At 38.7% G+C, this 25336-nt stretch overlaps 1 protein-coding gene across 6 annotated transcripts in view; it reads right to left on the reverse strand.

Moving 5' to 3' along the window:
* astn1 (astrotactin 1) overlaps positions 1-25336 on the reverse strand; it is a 663514-nt gene that overhangs the window by 510698 nt on the left and 127480 nt on the right. For all 6 annotated transcript variants that reach the window (XM_074688258.1, XM_074688257.1, XM_074688256.1 and 3 more), the window contains exons 3-5: positions 17476-17726; positions 17100-17242; positions 11245-11394 (exon numbers count right to left, since the gene is read on the reverse strand). In XM_074688258.1, the coding sequence (XP_074544359.1) occupies positions 11245-11394; positions 17100-17242; positions 17476-17726 (544 nt within the window). The remainder of the gene's footprint in view (positions 1-11244; positions 11395-17099; positions 17243-17475; positions 17727-25336) is intronic.

A 25336-nucleotide genomic window follows, 5' to 3' on the forward strand; every position in this document is an offset into this window, starting at 1 on the left:
GTTAGGTACTTTTATAGGTACTGACAGAATTCTGTCGAAAGTACAGAGTACCGATTCACATAAAATCAAAAGTACCATATTTAGGTACCTAAATGCATCCTTGTGATTGTGAAGGAGTGAAAAAGTAGGAGATTTTCTATGCTGGACATGAACACAGCATTGCAAGGTTATATATTGTAGAATGAATATGTTAAATTGAAAAAAAAAAAAAAAAAAAAGTATTGTATTCTTCAATAAATTGATATTTTTTACCACTGTAACACAGAAAGTACCGAAAATTGGTACCGTTGAGTACTGGTACCGATTGATAGGTACCGGGTATATGTACCGCATCGTTTCAAATGTGAAAGGTACCCATCCCTAGTCTCGATAGTGCAGCTACAGCATAGAGTCAACAGAGCTATGAACTAGGCTTTACACTTCCGGAGTCATTGGTTAATTGGTATAGAATGGTTCACATAATACACGGTTCAGAACTTCTCACATTTTTGTGGTCACGTTTTTAGGTTCCGTGTACATTGATGTTGTCTTTAAAACCTCGGAACACCACATATCCCAATTATCCACTGTTAACGTTTTTTTTTCTTTTTTTTTTCTTTTTTTTTTTTTGTATCGTTTTAATCAATTATGTCATGTTAAGTTGTGTTTAAGATATAAGAATAAGTAATTTTGCCATTTGGTACATCATTAAAGCTGGGTGAGACAGTGACCATTTCAGCATTTAACTCCTCTTTTAAACTTTTAATGCCGCTTATACCACTACATCCAGATAAGGATTCTGGCCCATTGAACAGGATGCCAACTCTGGATATCTTTGGGTTAAAGGAGTGTCAGCAAGTCAACGGACATAAAGGACATAACTTTATGGAGCCCCTAAGGTGCCACAGAGGAAAAATTATATAAATCGTGCACAGCATATATTAAAACGTGCACTCATAATACATATTCGTGCACACGATTTAGCTAAAACGTGTGCACAAAATAAAATCATTCACCAAATTTTGACTCGTCCTTGTCCTCGTCCACTACGGCTTCTGTAGTGATGTCAGATGTTTACAAACACACACAATGGAGAGAAGAAGTGATTTATATATTTTTTCCTCTGTGGCACCTTAGGGGCTCTGTATAACTTCATATACTGCAGCCAGGATAACTGAGATTATGCATGCTAAGTCATAGTCAGGGCGTATAGTGAAATCAACAAACATCTCAGGAAGTCATTAAACAAATCTCAGCTAGACTTGAATCCAGTCACCTCTATTTATAGTGTTTTCTGTTTAATTACAATTTTCCAACGTTTGATAAATGGTAATGGAAACTTTAATGAACAGTGCTGAAGTACATAACTTTACCGTAACATTAACCTTGTCCGTTCATTCAGATATTAACTTCATTAAAACCGCAACTAATAAGTAATAAATGTTGCACCTGCTCAGCAATAACAATCATGAAATAGTGATTGAGTCCTGCAGGCCTGAGGGCCGATTCATTCACTCTTTGTGACACTGCTTTCTCCCATTTGGCAACTCCAGTCCTTGAGCCTCTTCAGAAGGAACTCTGGAGTCCATTAAATGTGTCGACATATGGAGTGAGGAGAGGCATTTGGGCATCTTCAGCAAAGAGGGAGAGAGTCATTACCTCACCTGCCTCCTCCTCCTTCTCCTCCTCCTCCTCCTCACACAGGCACAGAAGTTGTCCTCTGAGAACAATAGCTCTGTCAGAGCATATTTTATGACAAAGATGAAAATAGTTGACTGGGAACACCAGCAACTGAGGCTGAGAACGGCGAGGAGCCGATCTAATTGTCTGCTGAGACAATCTCATTCCTATGCAGCTATGGAGAATACTAACCTGAGACGACAAGCACTGATATTTCTAGAGTGTGTGTGTGTGTGTGTGTGTGTGTGTGTGTGTGTGTGTGTGTGTGTGTGTGTGTGTGTGTGTGTGTGTGTGTGTGTGTGTGTGTGTGTGTGTGTGTGTGTGGTGGTGGTGGTGGTGGTGGTGGGGGTTCATTAGGAAGCAAATCCTTCTACTTTTCTTACTCAAAAAGAAATCCCTGCGCAGTCAGTATCATTGTTGTATAAGTTGTTTATTTTGTCTCTGTTTCTTTTGTTTCATGCAATGCACTTGTGCCATCTACAGATAAAGAAAAAACAATTCTGAATTAAATATAAATGCCACCTGTTCTTTTTTTTTCCTGATCATGGAAAAGTTGCATCACTATCCTGGCTATTTTGAGGAACAGGAATGATCAAAGTTTCATGGAAACTGACTGAATTAGCCAGAGAGGAAACAGATAAAGAGAACAGTCGACTCTGGATCAATGTTTGAATGTGTTTTTTTATCTAAGAGCCTCTGACTCAAACAGCTGTTCTGATACAACACATTGTAGCATGTGTGTGTTCACACAGAGACAGACTGAAGAGATCTAGGGGTAGATACTGCAGAAACAAATGAGTTACTGTGTTCAACCATGGAATCATAGACAGAGAGTTTTGAAGCCAAAAGCAAAGGAAACATAATCAATGGCCTTGGAAACTTAGACACAAATTTACAGGTATAGATATTCCACTAAATATTAACACACTCACACACAATACTCTCACACAATTTTGTTGTAATAAATGTGTTGTGATTTTTTGTCGATCATTTTGCCTGATTAGAGAACAGCCCACAGGTATGCTGAATCTATAAATAAATAATAATAAATAAAACAGGTGTGCGTATGGGTGTGGGCATCCGCTCAGCATTGAACAACTTGGTTGTGTGTTTTATGCCATGTTAAACGTTGTGTAGGAATATTCTGCTAACAGTTTACAGGCCCAGAATAATCCTGTAACACAAGGTTTGAGTGACCTGTCAGATGAAAGTCGGAACTTGTGCTGTGTGCACCTGAGAGCTGAAAGTATGAGCAGAAAGGAAAGGGAGATGACAAGTAGCCGCTGGGCGAGGCTCGTTTTGGAGGTGACAAGAAGAATAACAAGATATGGGAAACCAAGTTTTTGGGCCACCCATGTCTTCAAGGATAAAAAGACTAAATCCTAAACGACCCTGACAATGCGGATGATGAAGAGGATGGGAAAAATGCGGAGGCCTACGCAGAGCTTATTCAGTTTTTGGATGACAAAAGCCTGTTACTGGTGATGTGTGAAGCTGGTGAACTGGTGAACTGGTGAATTTGGAATATTATATTGAATTTGAAAAGTATGATCTGAAATTTAATTTAATGTTTTGAAAGTGGATTTATCTGCTTTGACCTACTTGACAATGAAACGTTGTAGTCCTTGATTTTCAAAAACTAGAACTTTTATTTCATTTTACAAAATTCAGATTCTGTTTTACAATTCTATTTCAATTCAGAGTGACACGTCGAGTACACAGTCTAAACCTGAATCAGCTCAGTTACTCTTACTCACAGGTGTAATCAGGTTTGCCTTTCAAATATAAAATTAGATACATGCCCCTTTCCTTTAAGCACATCCTCAATTGTTGTATTACAATAATATAAATTGATTAAGTATCACATTTTGTAGTGTCATCTCACTTTACTCTAAAACACACAGGGACCAGCTGGAAACTCAGACCCAATTTGTCACTACAATTAACCAGTCACCTAGTTAGAGCTAGTGATAAGTAAAGATTGTGACATTTACCGGAGCATAACCACCACACAGCGGAGTGTGTTTAAATGTAGTGCTACAAATGTAGTATACATTGAGGTGTCTATGTCAACTATATTGTAAGATGTCTTAAAGTGACACTCCGGGATGGAACAATATCAGGCCGATATCAGATTTTTTCGGTGGGAGTCAGTTTATTTGTGTTTTTGGTCAAGTAAAATATGGCCCCGTCTGAGAGCAGAGGAAACCGGCAGAGGAGCAGGGAGAGGGTGTTTGGTGTGAGCGCTCTGGGCTTCTGCTGCACCAAAACACTGCTGTAGGGGAAATTTCTGCCCTAAACCTTGTGATAGGACCCAACTTGTTCCATCCTAGAGTATCACTTCAAGGGGCTAAAGAAAGAGGTACTTGTAAAAAAAATTAGCTGTAGTCGACAGCGTAGCTTCAGAGGAGGAACTCCACCAGCCTTCAAACAGAAGCTGTGGTGACTGGTTTCTTCTGAATAGATAGGGGATGCTCTGTCAGTGATTACATTAGCCCACAGACCAGGAGTGGCCAAACAGTCTGAGACCAAGAGCCACAAAAATTACCGCGGTACTACAATGAGCCACATCGCACACGTGATCTTACAAACCCACTTCCTGTAATAAGTAAACAAAATGACATTGAATGAAAATCAATACTTTTCAAATTTTCAAAGCGAGATTTTTGTGTTTGCAAGTGTGTTTAAATTTGTTCTTCGAGCCATGTCAAGGACAAGTTTCTGTTTTTACTGCAGATGAGAGACAAAGTTCCATCTCTCTCTCTCTCTCTCTCTCTCTCTCTCTCTCTCTCTATCTATCTATCTATCTATCTATCTATCTATCTATCTATCTATCTATCTTTCTATCTATCTATTTATCTATCTATCATCTATCTATCTATCTATCTATCTATCTATCTATCTATCTATCTATCTATCTATCTATCTATCTATCTATCTATCTATCTATCTTTCTATCTATCTATCATCTATCTATCTATCTATCTATCTATCTATCTATCTATCTATCTATCTATCTATCTATCTATCTATCTATCTATCTATCTATCTATATAGCAATGAGCACATGAGGAATTGAGAGGAGCACATGTAGAGAAAAGAAACTGAAACTTAAGTATTGATCTCATCACCCAAGTATTGCTCAATACTGATGCCAACGTTGGCATCAATATATCAATATTTCAGATCGATTGGCACACCACTACTCATAGCAATATGTTTTCATGAATTGATAGAAGAGCTGCACACTGAAAGGCAGAGAACACGTAGCTCCTGAGCTGCAGGTTGGCCACCCCTGCTACAGATGATGATGCAATCACATACCACTGCCTTTATTCACTGCTTCCAAGTTGAATTAATACATATTAACCTTTTAAGAATATATAAAGTACAGTATAATCTAGTCTATTCTATCATATTCTATATAAATTTACGGGGACAAGTGTCAAATCCCAGTGCATGGACTCACATTAACTCAAAAATGGACAAATGGAGCCATAAGGAGAGGAAAAGTAATTCATAGAAGCTGCTTATGTACAAAACTTGCAATATTTTAACTCACAAAAGGTGTTTTTTTTTTTTCTTTTTCTTTTTTTGTTTTAAACACTGATGTTGAAAACTGTTGGATCTCTGGGTTGTAGTGCACTCAGAAGTTAAAGGCATTTCATATATGACCATTTTAACTATCCTGCCTTCGCTTTCAATGCGATTGTTTTCACTATGAAACAAGTCATGAGAGATCATTCACAGGAAACAGCTGTTTTCATGTAAACAGACTTTTTCTATCAGCATCTGCGGGACTGGAGTGATTCCTTGTGTTTTTACTTCCAGGACAGGTCATGAAGAAAGCACAAAGTCATGGCAAAATGTTCAGAAATGACTCAAGAAGCTGTTTTCTTTCCTTTGATGCAGCAACACTATCCGTCTGATCATGACCTGAGACTCTAAGATCAATCTGGTAAAAAGTCTCACTGACCAGCTGACAGCAGCACCGTTAAGTTGCAGTTAAACGATGTGATGCTGCAGGATTTCAGGGAACAGAAATGTTTAACTATCCAGCACGGCCTGTTGTCGCTGCCAGCAGTGTCGGGTGCTGCTCTCTGTTAGTTGTTTTGGGCATTCACTCTTTGTTCTCACCCTGTATTTCTGATAAAAGGCTTTTCTTGAATTTTGTTTTCTTTCACTCTGTCTGTGTGTGTCTGATCTGAGCTCTCAAAGCTGCTGTGGTGGCTGCAGGTGCGCGCAGCAAACAGTCAAGGTCAGACGGGAACAAAGACAAGAGTGTGAATTTGAATATCCCAAGAGTCATGTTGGGCTTCAATGATTCATGACTGAAACATGGTTAAAATGGATGAAGTAAGAACAAACCTGATGTGTCTGGGATTAAATTCTCAGTTGATGCATTTTCGAACTGTGTGGTGCTCTGAATTACGGTACCTTACTATGTATTCTCTTTATTTCTCACTGAAAAAGTTTATTTCTGGAGCATCTTCGCCCCAAAAAAACGTTTTAATTAGACCGAGAAAAAAGCACCCATGCAACCAAGTGAGGAGGAAAGTGAATTATGATCCGAGGTCAACTGGAAATTTCCAAAATGACATTTTGAAAATGTCACTGCCTTCTTTTCTTGTGTTTATCATAATGGGATAATGTCTCTCCATTTCTTCAGCTGTAACCTCTCTTCATTTCCTGTGTTCTCAGGGCTCCTGTCACACAGTGCGACACCTACGCCACCACAGCTCGGGCAGGCAGCGGTGGAGGAAGAGGCGATGAGACTTCAGGATGATGAGTGAAAATGAAGCACGCACGAAGAGTAATCAGGACTGATAGAGATAGAAGTATGCAAAGAAAGTGGTTTGATTTATGACACTGCAATGAGAACAATAAAGATGGAGATGTTTGTGTTCACTTTCACACCACATTCACACTGAATACTGTAACGGATTCATTATTCAAAGAGGCTTCATGTCGCCGGGTTTATTCAGTGTCCTCATCTAACTTTACCGTGGCATCAATATCATCTCTACTATCAGTTGAAATTTTGAAAGAGCCTCTGCAGTTATTCAAAAGTATGTTCACATTTTTATTTTCAATGATATAACCTTCATGGAGGCCTCCTTCACTGACTCACCAGGATTTCTTAGCAGCCAGAAAAAAGGACACTGAATGTGCAGCCCAGACATTGATCACAAAACTGCTACAGGTTGAACGCCCAACGCTTCAAATTCATAGCTCATCTTTTTTCCCCGGGAATATTCTCACACCAGCTAACAAATCATCTTTGAGAGTGCCGTGGCCTTTGGGTTCATTTGAAAAGTGCTGCAGCAGATGATAAGCAGATAAATCTGAGTAAGACTCAAAGGTTTCTCTGAAGCTGCAGCATGACATGAACCCTAAAAGTCAAACTGACATTCAAAAGAGTTTGTATTTCCTTAGTGAGCATTGAAACATTTGTGGAATTGACGTAAATACCAGATTGGAACAGAAACTGAGAGTATATGAACTAAACAGAGATGAAAACATCTCGTGATTAGCAAATATGTAAGAAACACTGAATAATAAACGCAGAAGACTTGATGAGATATCAATCAAAACCAGAAAGTACAAAATAAGAATTTAGCAGCCGGAATAGAATGTTATGGCTTTCTAAAAAGAATCGGACAGATGGTTTAAGGTCGTATGCATTTAAAATATTGAACGACGGAAGAGGATGAAAATCAACGCCAGCAGTCATAAGCCTTGTTTCAGCCAAGTGGTTTAGTTCGGGTTGTTGTGGTACGACACATTTCATGAAGTTTTCTTTGACTACGACCAGGACAAGTCCCAAATTTACCAACCCATACCAACCCACTTTTTGGTACCCTTCTGCTAGAAAGAAGGCAGCGCTTGCGACACTGCAGTCCACTGATTGGTCGAAAGAATTGTCACCTATAGCCACAGCAGTAATAAAGAACAACACATAACTCTGCCATGGTTAAACTTCTAGTAAATTTTGTGAAGATAATTTTTTGCTTTTTGTTTGGAAAATGGCGTCATCAAACATGGCGCTCTTTATTTACTGTTGCACATTTTTATTCTTCATTGGATTTATTATCTGGGTACATTGCGTCCCGCTGCAAAGCCAACATAATAGGCATCCAGCTTACATGCCACCTACCAAGAAGGGCAAAATTGGCTGCGAAAATGCAAACAGGATCTAGTTTAATGATCTAACCTGTACCAAACAGTACCAACAAGAGGTGTGAAGAATATCCATACAACAATATATCGGGATAGTTTGACCTGTGATAAAACATCAATATTTCAACTCTTTATATTTTCGGGGAGTTGAAAGTGCAATGCGTCTTCAACACCTCCACTGCAGTAGGTGGCGCCAAAGAGCTACTCCACTGTTTGTTATGTTTCCCATAAAGTGTAAAATAAATGTAACCTCAAAGTATATTTTTAATATTTCATTCCTAAACTTGATGATGTGGGTTTTTATGCCATCACATCAATAGTTTCTCTCTATTCTTGGGTCAGTCACTTTAAAATCAGTTAAAGTTTAATTTTTACAGTTTAGTAGACTGATAAAACAATAATCATAGTCATGTGTTGCACAGGGTTAGATTTTTTATGAGTAACATTGGTTACACCATGTGATGTTGATCAGTTTTATCAAATGACCACATCTTTCAAACATTTTTTTTTTTGCAACATTAGTTAAATGTCACAGCAGTTTAAGTGAAAAACTTGGCACATTTTATGTTTTCAAGCTAACTGTCCGTATGAACACTGCATTTTACTTTCATTATTTCAAACACAATAAAAGTTGTTTTCAATCAAATAGTTAACTTCATGTATCGCAATATTGTGAAACTGTTATACCGTATTTTCCGCACTACAAGGCACTTTCGGAATATAGGGCGCACCTTCAATGACTGGCCTATTTGAAAACTGTTTTCATATATAAGGTGCACCGCATTATAAGGCGCATAGAATAGAAGCTATAGTAGTGGCTGGGGTTGCGTTATGCACCCACTAGATGGAGCTGCACTAAAGGGAATGTCAACAAAACAGTCAATAAGTCAGTCAAACTCAGGCTACATCCACACGGAGCCGCACATTTGCCTATCCAACTATTTTCTGTGCCCTTTTCAAAAAAAGTGCGCTGTAAAGACGAAGCCGTTTCTGCCGTCCACAAAAGCCGTTTCCAGAGATCAGTTCAAATGCCAGACCTTTGGGGGGCGCTGTATTGCTCTAACAATAAACAAGAGAAGAAGCCCAGGCCAGCCTGTGAGCTAATGTTAGCACTTAGCAGAATTCCTCTTTTCAGGTTCTTACTGCTTACCGCTGTTACTCCGGCGACACCCCCTGACTACAGTAGCCATGATTAATCAATATCGATCCATCCAAACTGAAGGCTTTTAGGTGTGCCTTATAGTGCGGGAAATACGTAGTCATTATCGATCCATATATAAGGCGCATCAGATTATAAGGCGCACTGTCGGCTTTTGAGAAAACTGAAGGCTTTTAGGTGCGCCTTATGGTGCGGAAAATACGGTATTATAGTATTGTGACCCAAGTATTGTGATATGTATCATATCGTAAGGTTCCCATACTCACTGCTAGTGGAAATGGGGCTAAAGGTTCAGTTGGCTGCACCTTGACAGACGTCATGCTCCAACAACTTCAGCTTTCACCTTTTATTAAACAATGCCCAGGGAAAAGCCCAGAGGCAGCAGAGTTACAGTGTTTCTACATAAAAAGTGTTCACTGAAGGATATATGAAGTGAACACTTCAGTTTCAGTAAACACGGCTGTGAACGCAGGCTTTGCTTTTGCTCTCTCGTAGTTTAAGTGAAATGCTGCCAAACCATAATCTAAAGTCTATTTATCCCATTTCATGCAAGTACTTACTGGTATTGTGCTCTAGGCAGAGCAAAAAGTAGATTGTCTATGATGTTTGGTGGCCTGAACTGATACAAAAGGGAGACTGAACCTGCTGCTGTTTTGCTAACAAGCCAACAAAACTGTGAGGTACTCTGACATGACCGGCTGTCCTCATCTTTTCAGAGACAGAAAGCAAAAATCACACAAGGAAGTCTCCAAAATTGAAATATCAGTTTGATTTTTAGGAGTTTTACAAGAAAAGAAGCGTAGGTTTAACTTGTTGGTAAAGCTGCAATTGCAAAAAGAAAAAAAACAGGTACATTTATTTATACCAAACTGTTGGGTAGGGCATTCAGCACAGTTCAAAGCCAAGGTCCCCCATTCTGAAAGCAGGAGTTCACCTCACACTGCATGTGTAGCTCATCTTGTTTGCCACTGAACTGTTGTTTTCTCAATTATCACCTCAAAACACACTGAGTTATAATTCTTTCTTCTTTGTCTAAAATCCAACTGTGATCATAATATTTGTTAGTTAGGAGTCACAGGTAGAGGAGGAGATGAACAAGCAAAGAGAGCTCGCACTCCAAGAGTTTAGATCACCTCAACAAGAAGAGAACAAAAAAAACCCCAAAACAAAACGTGTTTGATGTTGGTTTGTCGAAAATAAAAAAGAGGCAAGTTGCCATTTCATTACACCTTAATCCTGCAAATGCTGGTATTAGATTCTGTTTTAAAGAGGGGGTATTCTACTTTCTCATATTCTAAATGTGGATATACAACATCAATACTGCATTATCAGGCTAAATGTGCACAGATTTTCAAACTGTCACAAGTTCATTTATTGTAGAATATATCTAAATCAGTCTGTAACTGATTAAAATGCCCCCTTTAAAAATTGCACAAGATCCTCACAAAATCTTCTTAAGATCTTTATGGCATTTTGACAAAACATGCTAATATGATAACGCCATTGCATGAATATCTCTTAACTGGTTCATTCACAATATGTTGGAGGGGCGGGCCTCAATCACACCAAAGGCCTGCCCCTGTCAGGCCCTTCAGAAGGCTGGCCAATCAGAGTGAAGGGGGTTTGTGGAGAAGGGAGCTTTGAAGATTGAGGCCAGCAAAAATGTTTCGTTTTTTTTTTTTTTAAGACACCAGTAAAAGAAAAATAGTTTTTATTGGGGGCTGTAAATTTTATAAAGCTACTAGAAGGGAATTTAAAAGCTGAAAAAAACAATACCCCCTCTTTAATCCATTCTTTGTTTGTTTGTTTTTTTTGAATCATAAAGAAAAAGATTCATCTTGAAATTTTTGGAGAAAAAATAAATTGAAGCAGATTTGATTTATGGATTCTTTACTTTAAACCTTTAAAAGTTATTTCAGTTGTCAGACAGAGAGAGAAATTGCACTCCAGTGTTTCTCTTAGCATTCTGAAGATGTCCCGAACGGAGACTTTAGAACACAAAACTAAACTATTTGTTTTGGTCTGTTACACTTTGAGCAAGCAATAAATAATTTGTTGGTAAAATATGAACACACGCTTTATTTTAGCCACACAGCTTCTCTCTGACGGCCACAGCATCTCTGTGTTAACGCCTCTTCTCATGTATTGCTTGACTCAGCTAGTTGTGGGCAGATTTTATGAAGGTGCTTTTTTTTTTTTTCTGTGTTGTTTATCAAAAGGTAAATCTGCAGGATGGAGCGACTCACCTCGGGTGTTGCTGGAGAGCCGCTTGCGTTGGCTGGTGGAGGTGTTGTGTGGTAGCAGGGTGTTCTGCTGGTGGTTGCTGTCGATGGGGCTTGTGGCGATGATGTTGTCCTTGTACTTGTTCATTAGAGCCAGCTTGGTGTTGTCACTCACTGTGGGGAAGAGGAATATGATTAGAAACGCTTAAAAAGAAAAGGCACAGGGAAGGAAAGGCAGAAAAGGGAGGCATAGCTCCCTGAAATGAAAAAAAAAAAAAAAAAAAAAAAGTGTTCAAAGCTGAATTTAAGAGGCTTTAAAAACACAGCGTGGCACGCACAGAGGATAGCAGTGTTAACAAACACATCTGGCATGTTGTTTACTGTGGGAAAAGTCAAACAGGCAATTTAAAGGGAGAAAAGCTGGCATGAAATTGAAACTCATTAAGGGAATATACAGAAAGCATTTCATGTCTCAGAGGATGAAATGATCTCAAATATTCAGAGATGAAGTTCCTGGAAAAAAAAAGGGATATCTATATAAACAGAGCGTAGCTGCTGTTACAGTATCCTCTGAGGATTATTTCTGCTAAAAGATATTTAATTTCATAGCTAATTATTCATGCACATTTTTAGTCCAACAACCTGCTCTATTTTTGGAGATGGAAATCCATCCATCCACCTCCTGAGCAGGAGGGAGAGTTGTTACATTCAAATATTTGGATAACCGTCTAATTATTCAAATGTGAATAGTTCATGTGACTCATCTTATCCCCCTCACCAATTGCTTTGCTGGCCTCTGATTGTAATGTAATATAACTGCCAGATGGTGGTTGGGAGCTGTTTGCTTTTTTACACAATAAAGTCTTATATGATAGCATAAAAACTAAGAAAGCATTAGTTCCAGTTGCTGGTTAAACAGATATAGCACACAGTTCCACAATAAACAAAGACAAAACAGAATGAACAAAAACACAAACAACAAAAAAACAAAAAAAACAAAGCAACAACAACAACTAAAAAACAAGGCTAGGTGAACTTACTAGCTACTAGAACATACAAGTTCATTATTTCCAGAAATCCAAAACCCTAAAAAAACACACGAGACGACGGAGACCCATGCATGACATGATGCAACAAGGAACTGACAAAAGAACTAGACTGAACACAGAGACAGGCTGTTTTCCAAACTGCCTACTACACTAGCAGTGCACACTATTTTGGCTTAAATTTAGTATGTAGTAGTCAGAATGTGAAAACTTGCAAAATCTGCAGTACGCTAAATATCCCTGGATGCCCTACTGATCCAGGAAAATTTCTCAGTATGCAACTGACCAGTCTACCTCACATACTGTTTCCCACAATGCACAGCACTAGCGCTGTTTATCTATGCGAGTGGCAGGTTTTGGTGAATTACTGCCATCTACTGGAAAGAGTCGGCAATATAGTTAAAAACTAACATAGACGGTGACATTATACGTGAAGTGATGAGAAAGAAACACCCGTACATCTTGTCACTTTCAGTCATAAAAGAGGTGTTTACTTCTAAAAATTCATTAGCCCATACAATCCACTAGTTCACTTTTCAAACCATACATGGGTCATATAGAAGTGTGTTTTTTCCATCAGCTGTAAAAAATAAAAATCCCTTTCAGAATTATTTTCAGTAAACGATATAACTTTTGGAATAAGATTAGTAATCAAGCATGATGATTCTGTGTGATATGATTAACAAAATAACTAAAAGGCTGAGATCTGCCCATATATTGTTTGTACATTTACGATCAAGGCAAAAAAACATCATCAAAGCTCCACTTCTGCAACTGTAAACCAGAGTAGTATACTACAAAACAGACCCAATAGAACAGTCATACTATATACTACATGCAAAGCAGTAGGTAGTATGCAGTGCTTACTACATACTACATTCACATGTAGTATGTAGTAAGCGATTTGGAAAACAGCCACCATCTATACAAAACTTTCTTCCCCACGCAGAGGGCAAATCCACTGTTAAGTGTGGCTGGAGGAATTTCAAACCCATATTTGACAGTGTTTTTCAGACATTTCCAGCCAATCAGCATGAACCCCTGTCATTCAGATGTGACTTTTGAGAACCAAAAACTCTGTGTCTACACAGACTCTGTGTAACCATGAAACCCAAGTTTTCAAAAATCTTCATTTCGGCTAGAGTTTTCAGAAAACATTGTTTTTAGTGATGTAAAGCTGCAGTTTCATGTGAATGGCAGGCCTAAATGTATAAAAACATATGCTTTTTCCCAAATACCCAGCAACATGTGGACATGGCCTAAGATAAACACAGGAATACTAAATACAGACAAAATAATCCAACAGGACTGGTTCTAAACTCTTAGGTGAATATTTCTTCTGTGTACCTACAGCCCTCCTTGTTACTAAAGGTGAAAGAGGATTTTCAATAAGAGGCCCACAGCTGTGAAACCCCCACCTGAAGAAGTGATGTCAGCTCAGTCAGTTCCTCCTTTTTCAATTTTAAAATCTACTTTAACTGGGCGATTAACTGCTTCCAACTGTAAATGTGTTATTTACTGCTTTAATTATCATATTTTTTATTTATTTATTTTTTTACTTTTTTAATTTTTTTTTATTTCATTTTTATTTTTAATTGTGCATCCTGTTTCGCTGTTTTATTGTTCATGGGCTCAGGGGTTTATTTCACTTTTTATCTTATCTGACTGTATTTTATGCTGCAGGATCTCGGGTCCTACTTCCAATGTTTTTTTGTTTTTTTTCTGTTCTTCATGTTGTTTTATTTTGACAGTGTGCATATTTATTTTTGGTGTAAAGCACTCTGTGTTTAAGTTGACATACTTTTGAATTTATTGTTAAGATTTAATGTGTTTTGTTTAAGTAGCCTCAACATGACTTTTTTTTAATAAGACTGCATTTCCATATCGATGGCTGAAAAGCAAAACTTCTTATCTGCAAAATTCACTTTTTTGACATATGGGGAAAAAATGCTGTTTTCTTGCAGAATGCTATTTGTTAAGGATACTTAATGCATGACACACTGATTTTAGACTATGTTGAGATATTAATTGCAGACTGCGGGCAGCATTCCTTCTTCTCATCATCCAGAGTGAAATCAGCAAATCAGAAAATTTTGCACATAAGAGGTTTTGCATCTCAGCCATTGATATGATGGATGGGGCTACCATCATTAACTTTTCAAACATGCTAGGTTTTATCTCTCAGTATTCCTTCAGAGCTAACCCTTCAGAACAGAACAAAGGGGACAAGAAAACATTACATCAATGCTTTTAGTCTGGTGGTGTAAATATCATCATTTCCTTTTCCTCCGCCTCTGAGTGACCTCTTCACTAGTTTATATGGTCCAGTATACGATGCACAGCCTGCCACCTCCAATTTCTATTTCTGCGGTCTATCGCATTTACAGTTATTGCTGCATAATGCACAGAATCACTGCGCTCCCATCACCTCTGAGGACCGGCTTTTACAAGAACGCTGTGCCGTCCCTTTAACTGATCTCTTGATAAATGCGAGCATGAATCTTCTGCTGATTGAAATTCAGAGCGTTAAACCTGCATCCAAACTTCTCTGCTTCACTGAGTCCTTCTCAGGGGAGAGGAGCTCCACTCCAACGTCCAACGCTCATGAAAAACAAATCTTACAAGAACAAATTCTTGGCAGTGATATGATCTCTTTGATTATTTTAAATGGAGTTTACTCTTTGGGATGTTTACATCTGTTTTTCTGTCTGAACACAAACAAAAATGATCTTCTCATCAAAAACGTGTCAAAGAGCTGCTGCATTTATTTCCTGTCATGAGTGTTTGAAATGAATGCGTTGTCTCCTTGCTACGCTCATGTGATGATTACTTTGTGCCTTAATGTATGAAACAAACACACGTCAAGTTATGCAGTTTACATTTTAATTACTTTCTTTCAGTTTCAGACTTTTTTCTTTCTCTTTTTTTCTCACGCCAATTATCATAAATCTATTGACATGTTTACATCGTTCCCGAGATGGAATACAATTCATGTTTATTCTTCATTTTTTCAGGAGATTGTCAAATGATGTGTACTCTGCTTTCCTTCCAAAATATAGAACAGTGTATGAGGCAGGAGTGAATATTAAGATCAAATAAATGAAATTTAAATAATATAACATGGTAATGATTCAAAAGAAATAAGTTTCTTTTCGCACATTTTTTTCTGCATCAGATCTCAGCTAAATAATCCACAGACAGCTGTTACGTGCTGCGATGAGGTTCTATTCAAATTGGACAGCAGCACCACCTTTTGGCCCACAGTCTCACGCACACTGTTGGGAAGACTTAACTCTTTAACAAGGCATGCATTTGTTTTGGACATAAATGGAGATATAATCAGAAGACAATTTTCTGTTTAAGACAACTTTTGACCAGATACAACATGACAAGGTAAGGTAGTTGGTAGAGTACTTTAGTAGCCGGCTAGATTTAGCGCTAATGGCAGCTCCTTGAGCTGACGGTGGTTCTAAAACTATTTCCAGTGATGTACCCCCTATTAAATATTTTTCTTCTTCTTTTTTATTCTGCCAAGTACCCCTCAACAAGCACAAAACAGTTTTGTTTGGAAAAAAGACATAAAACACAGCACTGTACTATTAGTGTCTATGGATATAATTTTCAGTTAATGAACTTAAATTTATTTTGGATTTAAACATTGATTGAATTAACTGTGTTAAAGATTTTCGCTTGGTTGCTATTTTTTTTATAAACATTTTTTGAATCTTATGCACCTCTTTGGGTACAAATACCCTCATTTGAGAACCACTGCTCTAAGACATGTTACTAACATGTAACGTTAACTAGTTCTGGTTAGCTATGTCCTGCCAGTCATCTACCAAGCAGAGCTAACGTAACCTCACTCTTCATTTTATTGAAAGACTCTCAAGTTTGAACAGACCACTGCAGAATAACTGCTGACTGTGGGTTAGAATGAACATTAGCACAGACAGCTTAGCCCCTTAGTTAGCCTTTAGCTCGTGCTCTATCACTTTGCTGTTTATCTTTCTTCTGCTCTTCTGTCCTTTTTCTGTCAGACAGTGAGGCTCCAGTGTCCACCATCACTACAAAATTCATCACAGAAATCATTTTGAGCAGAGGAAAACACAGATGTCTCTTCTCAATACTAAACCTCATCAGCCTGCGTGGTGTTGTCTCGTCAATTCTTAGACGTGCCGTAAATCAGTCTGGTCCTGCTCCACCCCATCAGGAAGCTAAGAAGTAGCATTTTGAAATAAGCTCTATTGGTGCTGATTATCTCATTATAAAGTGTGGATTAAGATCGGGCATGTATTCAGAAGAGAGACTTTTTCAACATTACTAAAAAACTCATCACTGTCCCTTTGAATATATGAGTTTTTAAGAGCTGCCTTTGTTGAATAAAGTTTACAGGTGTTGTTTATGTCAAACTTTAGATAAAGTATTTTTAAATTTAGTGGAAAGTTGTGAAAATAAGATTGATGTTACTGCTTCAATTTGTGTGTATTAAATATTTGGTTCAATTTGTATCTGCAATAAACTGAAAGTGACATAGGCCTTTATTTTAAGAGGGTGGTAATATTCTCTAAACAACACCTGAGCATTTTCTTATTCTTCCTCCTCCAAAAATAAAAATGATAAACTTTTTTAATGGCTTTGCTTTATCCCCACTCCTGTTTTTAACTGATAATATGCAGAGATGTATTCAGATCAGACTCAGAAAATTGAGAACCAGATGTTTTTTTCTCTTGCCTGCTTCTTATAGTTTCTCAGAGACTACAGAGAGCGTTGACTGATGTAAAAACATCTACATTGTTAGATGTTTATTCATTGTTTGTGTGTCAGTCAACATACCAGGTGTAAGGTCCATATTATTCTTGTCATTGCAGCCCTGCAGGGAGTCCAGGGTACGGGTGACTTGGCTGGCAAACTCCTCTCCACCGTTCATACACTCTCGCTGCAGATGGTGACGCAGGTCAGTGATGTCGTACTCGTACCTGGGGATGAGGGAAAAATCAATTAGTGTTAGATCACTACATTTATTGAGATCTGACTGAATGTTACAAACTGATAACACGCTTGATGGTGGGGTTTAGAAACATGACTGTGTTCTGAGAGATAAGAAGTTTAAAGATTTGAAGCTTTAAACTTTCATGTAGAATCCATCTTCTGAAAAGGTAATGTGTCTACCAGCACATGTTGTTTTTTGTGTTGAAACATTTTAGATTACCCGTCCAGAATGGGCGTTTCCCTGATGCTGAGGGTCCCGCTGGAGTTGGGCCCCTGTCCCCGGGAGTTCCTGAGGCTCTCTCTGGCCTGGCCCCCCATCAGCACGGAGGGGATGTAGTGGATCTCATTAGCTGCCTCAGCGCTGGCGCTCTTCTGGGGCTGGGGGATGCGGCGGCGTTTACACCAGCGCCTGCGGGTGTAGAGGATCAGGACCAGGCACAGGATGGACAGCAGAAGGGCGATCATCCCACCCTGAGGGGAGGAGGGCAGCATTTGGAGGGGAGACAGAAAAAGAAGGGAGAGGAGCGGGAGAGGAGAGAGTCAAAGGGGAGAACATATTGAGAGAATCTTGCCAAGTGGAATACAGATCAAAGTCAGAGCTCTGATGCCAACAGCACAATCTGAAAAAGGTTGCAGATGCAATTTACCAAATAACACTTGCAGTGTTTTTAAAAGGCAGCGGTTCTCATGCCACTGTGTGCTGGTTTCTCCTTGAAACTGAGTACAGGGAGTTCAGAACAGGGCTCTCAGCTAGTTTCAGGTCATTTAAAGTTGTGTGGTTTTGTAGTACGTGAGAACAGGTCAGTGGATATGAATCATATCCTCACTGTAAGTACTGAGGTCAATAGCCAGGCTGTTAAAATAATGGGAACATTTTGGGAAATGACTGAGTTTTCATATCAATAAGAGCTTGAGCCGGGAGCAGTTTCACATGGCTTAGTTCACAGACGAGACACAAAAAGAAAACTGCTGTGGAAAGGTGGAGGAGATTTTAAAGTAAGTTATCATGCTGTTTGATGTCCATGTGTTGTTGTTTTTTTACGAGAAGACTACACAGTTAACACATCACTGTCTATCCATCTACAGTTAGCTTCAAGCAGATTATGAGACAAAATGAAATTGATATCAGGCTCTCATTAAGAACTTTTTAAAAAGAAGAAATGCTCATTCTTAAATTCCCGCTGTGAGTAGGTGTCAGCAGCTATCTTGAAAAAGCAATTTGATTACTGATTACTTATTTAAGAAGTAACTAAGTTACTTTACTGATGACTTGATTTTAAAAGTAACTAAGTTAGATTACAACTTAATTTATTAGTTACATTTAGTGGCTGCCGACAACACATGCAGCTGCATAATTTGGCAAAATTGTGCAAATGCGATTAGAAATAATAATAATATGAGTCTACATGTTTTGTTTTAAAGGAACACCAAGAGATTGCTACTTGTGAAATGTGTAGTGTATAATCAAAAACAAAAACTATTCTTTCTATACATTTTGAATTTCAAAATACAACTAAAGAAAGCTTTTACAGCAGACATGCACAGATTGATCGGCTGGCTGGTCGATCAGTGCCGATTTCCTTAACTTTGGGAGATCAGTGATCAGGGATCGGTGATCGACCCATCCTTACATATTCATCCAATCTTATATTCCTTCAGGAAGGTCTGACAGCCAGTCATTAGCCACGTTTACATGGACCCAAATATTCCGCTTGCATTCAGTTTATTTGCTCAAACGGAAAGAATTTAACCTTTGCATACACCTCATTCCAAAAGAAAAGTGCCAATGCGAATAGACATTTAATCGGTTTCACAGGGGTGGAATATTCCTTTCCCCAAACCAATTGAGGTATCATGTCTCCACTCAAACAGAAAGTTGTCAGGGTGCGTTCTTTCAGCGCATGCTTAGATATGACGTAAGACGCAACTAGAGACGTTCCTCAACTTTAAAAATGGCGGCGAGCCGTCAGCACTGGAGGAAAATTTGCTTTCGATCCAAACTTTGAAGAACTGAACATAATTTCAAGACTGGACGGACAACAAACTTGCAATACGAAGTATGATACCGTGATAAAAAAAACTGTTATCCTCCGCCTTTGATAAATCTCGTGATGTTTATGTTTTTCTGCGAATGCCCCATTGACTTTTCTGTTTGATTACAGTGGGGCATGTAGACCAGAGATAGGAATATTCCTTTCCATGTATACTATTGTTTTCGTAAAAGTCATTTAGAAAGATTCCATTCGAAAAGACGAAAAACTCCTCATGTAAACGTGGCTATTGTTGCTTTTTGCTCTAAGATCTAAAACTCAGGACACTTTATTGGTTGTTAAAGTTAAAACATAAAGATTAATTTCATGGGTATTGTTCAGTGATTTATAAAATTTTATTCATAAAATAAGATTGGAACATTGAAGGTATATGCTGTCAGTTATAAAAAAATAAAAAATAAGAATCAGTATCGGCCCAAATCGGTATTGGCAGGTCAGGCATTTTAAAGATTGGTGATCGGTCAGTAAATTGTGATCAGTGCACACCTATTTTACAGTACTATTTTTGATGCACTACAGCACTGTTCAGTTTAATTTTAGATTTATTTATTTATTATTTTTTATATTTTTTATCTTTGTTTTGGTCTAGTTTGGTTTTTTATCAGTGTCATTTTTTGTTAAATTTGTAGTCTGTGGATCCTGTATTTTTAATTAAATAAGCAAAATTAATGTTAATGAAGTGTGGGCTCACATCATACTCAGTACCATGCTCGGGGCACCAAAGTCTAAAAAGTCTGGGCACGCCCCTGCTCATCACCAGGTGCTTTGTTGTAGCCTATACGCTATGTTGCTCTGCTCCTTAACAGATGGATTAATGCTCAACGGAGGGCTCAGCTCATGTTACAGTAAAGACAGGACTCACCTTTCCTTCAGAAAAAAGTCAAACAACATCTCAGTGCGCTGATCTCTTTCTAATAGATTTCTTAACGTTTCAGTAAAGGATCTTAAGCAAACTGCCAGCACAGAGTGAACAACAAACCTTAATATAAACTCAAAACAGTGACTGTGTTTCCAGCTAGAAAACGCTCATCTCTCTCCTCCCCCCTCTGATGTTTATGTTTGTTGCTGGCTGCTATTACACCACAGTTTTTTTTTTCTTTCTTTTTTTTTTTTTTTTGTTCCAAGAAAAATGAAACAAATAGTAACACACAGTGACTGGATGAGATAAGTAACTCAAATCTGATTACTGGCTTGGAAAAAGTAATGCCTTAGATTAGTTACTGAAAACAGTGCTCAAATTAGAGTAACGTGTTACTAAGTAGCTGCGTTACCAACTGTGTTCCTCTAAGTGCTCAACAACAGAATCTCAATGGGTGAATACTGATTATTCCATGAGTTCAAGATTACATGTTTTTTTGCCAAGAAAACAAATCAGCTAAAACAACTTAACTCATCAAAACTGACATGAACCAAAAGTTCCTCACAGGATCTTTAAATCAAAAATATCTTATAATCTTTTCGCTCTTTTCAGCTTTGGTTAGGATTTAAATTAAAGACGTTTGAAAAAACATCTTGAGACCTGATGATTCTGTTATGATTAATAGGATTATTATTTCTTATGGTTGTGTTCCTCCTGAAGTCTTCTTGTCGATCTAATTATCTGCTGCTGAGGGGTGAATATGAAGCTGCATGTGATGCTTTCAGTGTTTGATTCACTCAGTGTTTGGTGTTTTCATCAAATGATATTGACTCGGAAAACAGCAATTGCCGTCCGTAATGTATTTCGCATTTAACCTCAGCTTTGTGCTTATATGTAATTATGTTATGAAATTGATGCTTTATGTAAAATCAAAGGTGTCCTTTGTCGAACTTAAATGATTAAAGAACTTATGTTTTACATATTAATGATGTGATATGAATGATATTTGCATCTTACGTTTGTTTTCATGTTATCATAAGTAATGACAGTCAAATCTAGCCTGAAAAAATGGTTTGAAACAGGACCGCCATCTCTGTGGGCCAAAATGAAATCAATAAAATGGTTGAATAAAAACTTGGCTCACAGCCAGTAACAATAAAGAAGACAGAAGTCGAATGTGACTTTCAGTATCAGCTCATATATGCACTCCAGATAGCACTGATGTCAGATGACTGGGTCAGGTCACATGACTTTGATTTTACTCTTTTTTTTTTCACTCTGATATTAATAAATCGTGAGCCAGTTTGTAGTGTGAGAGGATGTGGCAGCATCCCCACCAGCACCTGAGGGATAAAGGCTGAGGCTGGAGCACAAGATGGACAGATGAAGGGCACTGAGCCTGCCCTGAGGACAGGTTAGCAGGCGGGACGGAGACACAATCAGACAGAAAGCAGAGAGCGCGAGCGAAACAGAGAGACAGAGTCAAAGAGGGAGCAGGAAAGGCAAGAACAGAGTCGGAGAATCCTGCCAAGAAGCCGGATATGGATCAGAGTCAAGGCGAGTCAAAAGCACAGCCTGTGGAAACACGGGAGATTGACAGCGATTGTCGGTTTGAATATCGGACCATATCTGCTCCATGGAAACAGAATGTAAGAGCAGATATCTGCGCTGTTTAAACAAATTTCTATTATCAAGTTAACTAAAAGGGTAAATCAGAAACAGGAGGAAGCGATAAAATGCAGATATGATTATAAAGAGACATAGTTTGACATGTACAGTGTACAGGAAATCAAATCTTCCTGCTTTATCTCGGTGCTTCCCAGATAGGAACCTAATTAAATTCTGAAACATTGTGCAAGTTGGAAAATGCCAGAAAGAGTTATGAAAATGTCAAGGTGACAGCTCACAGACAGGGAAACGGCACTGATTAACTGCTGTAGACGAACATAGGAAGAAGAGAATCCCTCTCAGTTGGGAAATTACAGAGCAACCTTCAGTTAGAGTAGAAACACCAGGTTAGTCGTCCACCAGCATGACCAGTCTCCACTGCACAAACCAGTCAGACTATCCATCTTCTTTCACCTTTTTGGTGTCATTTTAAAGAGAATCAGCGTGGGAAAAAACACCAAGTGATTATAATATCACTTGGTGAATAGGAGTTTGAAGGCATGTTGATGGAAAAAATGACAATTAGAGTGAAACTGTGTGTCGGCTCAGTCCAAAAAGCAACGCTAAGAAAGATAAGCAAAAAGTGATGAAATTAAAAATAGATTCTAATCAGTCATTTACATAAAAAATCCTTATTCAAACATATTAGAATTTCTCTTCCTGCATTAACAATGAGACTTTCAGTCGCTCCCATTAATTTGAATTGCCAAAAGTAGAGGCGCATTTGCATAATGTGTTTGCTTAATCTGCATAGTCAAGGACATTAACAAATGAAACCATGATATGGGCCACTTCTGCAGGAAATCTGGTCAAAAACAGACCACAGTAATTTGGTTTTGGATGATTACATTTGCAGCACTGTGAAAGTCACTGACAGAGTCTCCTTTAGACACTTCACCAACATGAAACTTTACACAGAATACAATAACCTTTTTTTTTTTACTGAAAGGACACTCGCAGTGTTGATCAAGAAAGCTGGTGGATAATACGCTGGATTTTCTTAAATTTTACTTTTAGATTTCAAATCAAGTGTTCAGGATTCATTAATGCTCACTTCAGACTTCCAGCAGCACTAACCAGCATTTTTTCTCCCTAATCTTCATGTTATTGTTAAAGAGCTTGTGAAAAACAACACACCCAGTACTCACTGAACCCCATGCCTCCACTGAGCTCTGCCAAACGTTTCAGTGACTTTCAGCTGGTGGACTTTGGTGTTATAACCTGCAACTTCATTGTTTTTTTTTTAGCCTGGTCAGACGCATGCTGCACACAGGGCGGCACGGCTGAAAACTTGCTCCCATGAATTTTGTATTCCAACCCCTTGCATCCCCACTCAAAGCATTCTGGGATATCTAGCAGCACATGTAAGCGGCACCACTTTTACATGACTCTTGTCTGTCATTACGTCATAAAAAAGGCAGGTGGGGTGAAGATAAATGTCAACAGGCTGAAGATTATGGTGCAGAAGACCACTTCACTGCTTAACAATTGTAAACAATGTGTTTTTTAACATGTTCATGTTTAGTTTTAAACTTTAAAACATGTCGGGTTTTTTTCGTTTAAGGGGACATATCATGCTTGTTTCTCCTTTTCACTATGCCAGACTAGGATGCCTGTAAAGCATTTCGGCCCTCAGTACAAGTCATTTAGTTCCTTCATTGCCCCACAATAGTGTTCTCAATATCCTCAGTTTAGGCCATTCTGGAGATCTTGTTGAAACGCTCCGTTTGGAGAATGACCTCCAGTAACCTCACAACGTCACAGCTCTTTGTGCTCTGATTGGTCAGTTCTATCAGAGGGGCGGAGGGGGTAGAGCCAGGTGGCGTTTTTTGCAGCATGGCAGTATTTACAAAATTGCCATACTGGATGGGGCAGACTGAGCGAGTTTGCTGTTTGCCAAAACTTCACTGTAAGGCATTGATAGCACTAATAAAATGGCAGAGTGTAGGAAACGTCCTTTTGTATTGGACCCCGAGTCAGACCAGGACGGTTCTGCAGCTCAGGAGGAAGAAAATCCACCTGGACACAGATCATCTCAGGACGCTTCAGTGTGGTGAGTCAAACCGGTACAATATAGGATGCAAATATCACAGTCTCACAAGTATGACGACGTCTGCTAAAACTACAGTGTTTTAACTGCTAATTCACCAGCTGCTCAGCAGAGCAGTGTCCCTGCATCCAGCTTCTGGGGGGGGGGGGTACTCGACTCTTGGTGGGTGTATCCCTCGGTGGTGGTTGTGTGACTAACTGACATCACAGAGGAGGAGCTGCTTTATCAGATTACTCCAATAAAAAGAAAGGATCCTCGTGTCGTCATGAAGGTTGAAATCTCGCGGCCAACTGGCAATTACCTATTTTCAGAGGCATCAAATCTTGTTCTAGGATATCAGAAAAAATACAATATCTCATTTTTTGAAAATTCAGGGAGTGTAAGGTCTTGTTTTCAAATTTATTATATCATATGTAAGTATTAAATCAGGCATCATCATGATAAGTCCTCGATAAAACATGTAGTTATTTTTCATTAACCTGTATGACTACACCTGCTGCCAACCTACAGAAAGCAGGTCTGATCTTTGTGACCACTAATGATAGGTTTGACCATAAAACTGTTTCAGAAACCAGCAGGTGATATCAGAGAAACATAAATTATACAGTCTGTGCTCAAACATCATCTGTATATGGGCTTAAGTATACTCTATCATCAGTCATTCATCTACCTGCGTGGTGCTACTTGCAGGATTCATTCAAGAGAGTAGCTGTCTAATATGTAGATGGAAAAAAAGAGGAATAACTAATACTTCACCTACAAATCGACAAGTTGAGAAGTCGACCAATCCAATTACTAGTCGGGGCTGTAGGCACAGATCAACTTGTCATTTGAACCACATTACAAGAGCCATGATAAAAATAAGAAATGTCAACAAAAGCGAAGACAAACTGCGATTTACAGCCAAGCACTCTACTTCCCAACAATGGAAAATCCATTGGAGTGGTGGGAACAAAACAAAGAACCCTCCCCCCTGCTAAGCAGTTGTTCAAGAAGTTACCACTTGGCCATTCCAGCCACCAGCACCCCAAGCCAGCAGATTTCCCCCCTCATAAGAAACACTGTCATCAGTCTAGCCTCCATCCTCTCAAACCTGGATGCCTTAGCTTTTCTTAACACAAACCAAAAAAGATGACAAGATAGACATAAGTGAGCAGGATAGTGATAGTAAGTAATGCGTGTTACGCAGTGCATACATTTGCAGGGTTAAAAGGGGCCGTGAGGAGTTTGAAAGTGATGTTGAAAAAGTCTCCCTTCAAGATATATGCCTGATCAAAACCACACTTTAAAATGGACCATCAGGACCAATAAAGGTTATTTTAAAATGCTACTACTCAGCTTCAGGCCTAGCAGGACTGGGCCGATTTACAGCACGTTTAAGTCTCAATGATAACACCAAGCATGATGGTGATGGTGATGGTGATGGTGATGGTGGACACTGGAGCCTAACTGT

Source organism: Halichoeres trimaculatus, unplaced genomic scaffold (genome assembly GCF_033239565.1).
Source record: "Halichoeres trimaculatus isolate MK-OKI-2021-1 unplaced genomic scaffold, fHalTri1.1 fHalTri1_scaffold_15, whole genome shotgun sequence".
NCBI lineage: Eukaryota > Metazoa > Chordata > Actinopteri > Labriformes > Labridae > Halichoeres > Halichoeres trimaculatus.